Raw genomic sequence first — 3,956 nt, forward strand, 5'->3', positions numbered from 1 at the left:
ATCGTGCAGAGTAATTTCAAATGTCCTTGAAGGAAACGGCAATGGACCAGCCGTATATAGGCTCTTCCTTCCATCATAGGCAGGTAGCCGTCCATCCAAATGAGAATGTCTATACAGCCTAACAAGTTCTGCCATCACAACACGATTGACACCACGTGATGTAATTTGTGGAGTTATGGAGACCTGATGAAACAGAATTGGTGATCAAAAATTACAAAATAAAAACTGCAGCAGGAAAAAGGAACTTCATGTAAAGGACATACATCGTATTGGTGAAGGTCTTTATCAGGGAGCTTAGCAAAGAAATGGTTTGCCTTCACAACACACCTATCCCCATGTGTACCCTTTCCAGGGCGCAACGAAAATCTAACTGATTTGCTTGATGCTGGTGCCAGTTGGCTGCCTTGGCTTGTTGAACTTTGATCGACGATCGCAAAATTCTGAAACTGTTGCTGAACTTGTCCACTGCTCACCTCTGCCAAAGACTGAGAGGATGAGCCAGCTCCCGATGCAGATGGTGAAACCATCGGGGCTTGATATTGGACATGGGGGGGCTTGGTGCAGCTCGGGAACTGTTCTTGATTGACCTGGAGGAACATTACGTCCAACACTACCTCCCCTGTGCCCACCATAGTATGGCTGCGACACTCCACCACCTCTGGGGCATGCACCTCCACGTCCCTGATAGTCACATGGTTGATATTCAGGTGGGCCACCACCCGGATGTCCACGCCCCTGATAGTCACGATGTTGATATTCAGGTGGACCGCCACCGAGATGTCCACGCCCCTTCGATGTGCTTGCTCCCTCTGGCATGGACAGTCGTGCTGCCCATATGTAATCCATTTGGGTTAACCATCTGCCTTACCCGACGATGCCTAAGATAACTTGCTTAATTAGTCATGATATCTATCCTTGTGCATTATGCTGATTTGATGTCTACGCATATTTAACAGGTGGGCTGCCAGGGTGCTAGTAAACAGCGTTGAAGCCTCCCGGCATGGACGCAAGGTGCCAAACTGCCAATACTGTCCATCTATGATTCGTTCCTGACTCAGGCCAACTCTTCCCTGCCGGTGTCCATCTTATTTTTCCTAATCAGTGTCACTGTCGTTAATGCAGGAAGTAGGGCTTCCAAGCCATGTCGCGGCATTCTCACAGATACTCAGATCAGAGCACTTCTGTCATTAGTTTCCACAAATGTTTAAGAGATTTGTAACATGAACTTTCCTCACATGGAGGACAGACTGAAGCTTTTGCGACCAGAAATAAACCAAACAGCTTCCTCAACATGCTCGGGATGGGTTCAGGCTTCTCCAAGGAAAATAATTACCGCGACATTGAGATCTCGGAGGCCTCGGGCTCGTCTGCAAGGCATTCGTGCAACATCAGCATGCCGCTCAACGGTAATTTATAACTTGTTCTATGTAAAATGCATCGATTTGTATGATCTACTTTACTGGAATGATTTTGAGGTCTGGACGGTCTGTTTTACTGGAATGCATCTTACAACATGTCTTGAGATTTCAAATCTAAAAGCTCTATAAGAAATGGAGCTTATAGAGCTTCACCTTTCTAATCCAGTGCCATGTTTCACTCACTAATGATGCAGAAGCGTAAGGAGGATCACATAAACGGAACAAGTGGATGGGTTCGACAATCAAAAAGCTTGGTTTGCACATCTGCCACCTATGTGCAGCAAAAAGGAGGACATCTGCACATGAACTGTTCATCTTGTAACTGCATCTCAAGATAGCAGAGGGAATCAAGAGATGAGGGATACCTGAGCCATCCCATCGACTGAATGAGTCAGCGGCCGCGCTGGATCCTGACCGGATCCGCCTCGCGCCGACCTCCGGTGCTTCCCCGTCCCCCACGAATCACCAACTGCCGGCCGCCGCCGAACGCTGACGCGGCCGGCCATCGCCTGAATTGCTAGAGGATATGTGGTGCTTAAGTTGGTATCATCTGTTTGCAGCACATCACAAACCTTGCCGGAAACAAGACGCTCGTGCCGCTCATGCGTGCTTTCAATGTGATCAACGGAGGTTCTCATGCCGGGAACAAGCTGGCCATGCAGGTAAAATTGCTTGCAGATCTAGCACGAATGGAATTTCTGATAACATGTTTCAGATATATATGTGACGATTCTCATATAATTGTTGTACATTCAGGAGTTCATGATCCTCCCAACCGGCGCCGCGTCGTTCAAGGAGGCGATGAAGATGGGAGTTGAGGTGTACCACCACCTCAAGGTGAACACAACATCTAAACCCTTATGATAGCGTGTCTCAACTTCAGAATATGCAGTTGGGATGAATGCTGATATATATTTTTGTATGCAGAGCATAATCAAGAAGAAGTATGGTCAAGACTCCACAAACGTTGGGGATGAAGGCGGCTTTGCACCTAACATTCAGGTAAGCCCCATATGGTTCTCTGCTGCAAATATAGGGTAGCGCAAAGTTTTTTTTCTTTATGTGTATCAGTAAGATGTAGGGAACACTAATAGAAAATTGAGTAGAGAGTAGAACAAGTTGCCTTACTTATGTCGAATACGTGAATTCAAAAACCGATTTATGATTTTTTTAATGCCAAATAATTATGCAGGAAAACAAGGAGGGCCTTGAACTGCTGAAGGCAGCTATAGCCAAGGCTGGCTACACTGGAAAGGTAATTCATCTTTTTCCTCTTTACTTAGACCATGATTCAACCATTGGATTTATTTATTGTTGCACACCATTGAGTTTATTTACATCTGGCAGGTGGTAATTGGAATGGATGTTGATGCTTCTGAATTCTACAGCGAGAAGGACCAGACCTATGACCTTAACTTCAAGGAGGATGTAAGATCTCTAGCTTTCTCTCCTCTTCTCCTATGCTCAACCGTCCTTTGCGCAACTGCAGATAGATATATATGAGTTTGTGTGTCACATCGTCAATGAAAAAACATGCCTAACACATATGTTGTCTAACATCAAATGACTTAACTGAACAGAACAACGACGGTTCGCACAAAATCTCGGGCGACAGCCTGAAAGACCTATACAAGTCCTTCGTCTCAGAGTACCCTATCATGTCGATCGAGGACCCGTTCGACCAGGACGACTGGGCCACCTACACCAAGATGGCGGGTGAGGTTGGGCAGCAGGTGCAGATTGTAGGAGACGACCTTCTTGTCACTAACCCCACGGTAAAGCCACATATTTACCGGTATATCGTTGGGTTTGCCAGAGAATAACATTTCTACGAGCTTTATTGATGCCCTGTTTGGATTCTGGAGAGGGTTGCCAAGGCGATCAGTTAGAAGTCCTGCAATGCTCTTCTCCTCAAGGTAGCACCATCATTCTCTGCCTGAATCTGTTGATTTGGTTTTTCAAAGGAAAGACACTACTAATAATACCACTTGGTTTATATCAAACAGGTGAATCATTCCCCTAGTTTTGTCCAAGAAAAGCCTAAGTTGTAGAAATTAATGGCCAGTGTGCATCACAATCTCAGGACCTTGTTCCCGTAAAACATTCTTTTTGCAAATATATAGCTGTATTTTTTCGAAGGAAAAAATCTAACTGAATCAACAGCTGCATATAGTTCTTCGGTAAAACACGGTTGCAATATTGTACATATGTCTGAGGCCAAAATCGCAAGAGGGAAAATAAATCAGTCTCCAACTGTATGTACACTAAGAAGAAGGTGCACACTGCATGCTAGCAACTAATCGATCTCAGGTCAACGGAGAAAATCTGAACTCACCCTGCTGCTGCTCCTCCTGTGGCCGACCCTCCCTTCTCTTCACTCCATCTACGGAGCGCGGAGCGTCGCAGCCGGCCTCCACTATGCGTCGCGCTGGATCCTGACCGGATCCGCCTCGTGCCGACCTCCGGTGCTTCCCCGTCCCCCACGAATCACCAACGGCCAGCCGCCGCCGAACGCTGACGGCCACGGCCACGGGCGTG

The 3,956-nt window shown here is 46.6% G+C and overlaps 1 protein-coding gene across 1 annotated transcript; it reads left to right on the forward strand.

Annotated features, from left to right (window-relative positions):
- The first annotated feature begins 545 nt into the window (after positions 1-545).
- Positions 546-3,307, forward strand: LOC123428756 (enolase 1-like). Its single transcript, XM_045112913.1, has 9 exons — positions 546-850; positions 957-1,011; positions 1,979-2,080; positions 2,175-2,255; positions 2,346-2,420; positions 2,611-2,673; positions 2,766-2,846; positions 2,999-3,193; positions 3,284-3,307. The coding sequence occupies exons 1-9, from the start codon at positions 546-548 to the stop codon at positions 3,305-3,307; spliced, it is 981 nt and encodes a 326-aa protein (XP_044968848.1).
- Positions 3,308-3,956: the final 649 nt, after the last annotated feature.

The sequence above is a fragment of the Hordeum vulgare genome, chromosome 2H (genome assembly GCF_904849725.1).
Source record: "Hordeum vulgare subsp. vulgare chromosome 2H, MorexV3_pseudomolecules_assembly, whole genome shotgun sequence".
NCBI lineage: Eukaryota > Viridiplantae > Streptophyta > Magnoliopsida > Poales > Poaceae > Hordeum > Hordeum vulgare.

Excerpts from the sequence above, each read along its gene's own strand:
- LOC123428756 (XM_045112913.1), top strand. The coding sequence starts at position 546 with ATGGGGGGGCTTGGTGCAGCTCGGGAACTGTTCTTGATTGACCTGGAG. Across the intron at positions 2,421-2,610 it reads GCTTTGCACCTAACATTCAG|GAAAACAAGGAGGGCCTTGA; the intron begins GTAAGCCCCATA and ends ATAATTATGCAG. Across the intron at positions 3,194-3,283 it reads TTCTTGTCACTAACCCCACG|AGGGTTGCCAAGGCGATCAG; the intron begins GTAAAGCCACAT and ends TGGATTCTGGAG.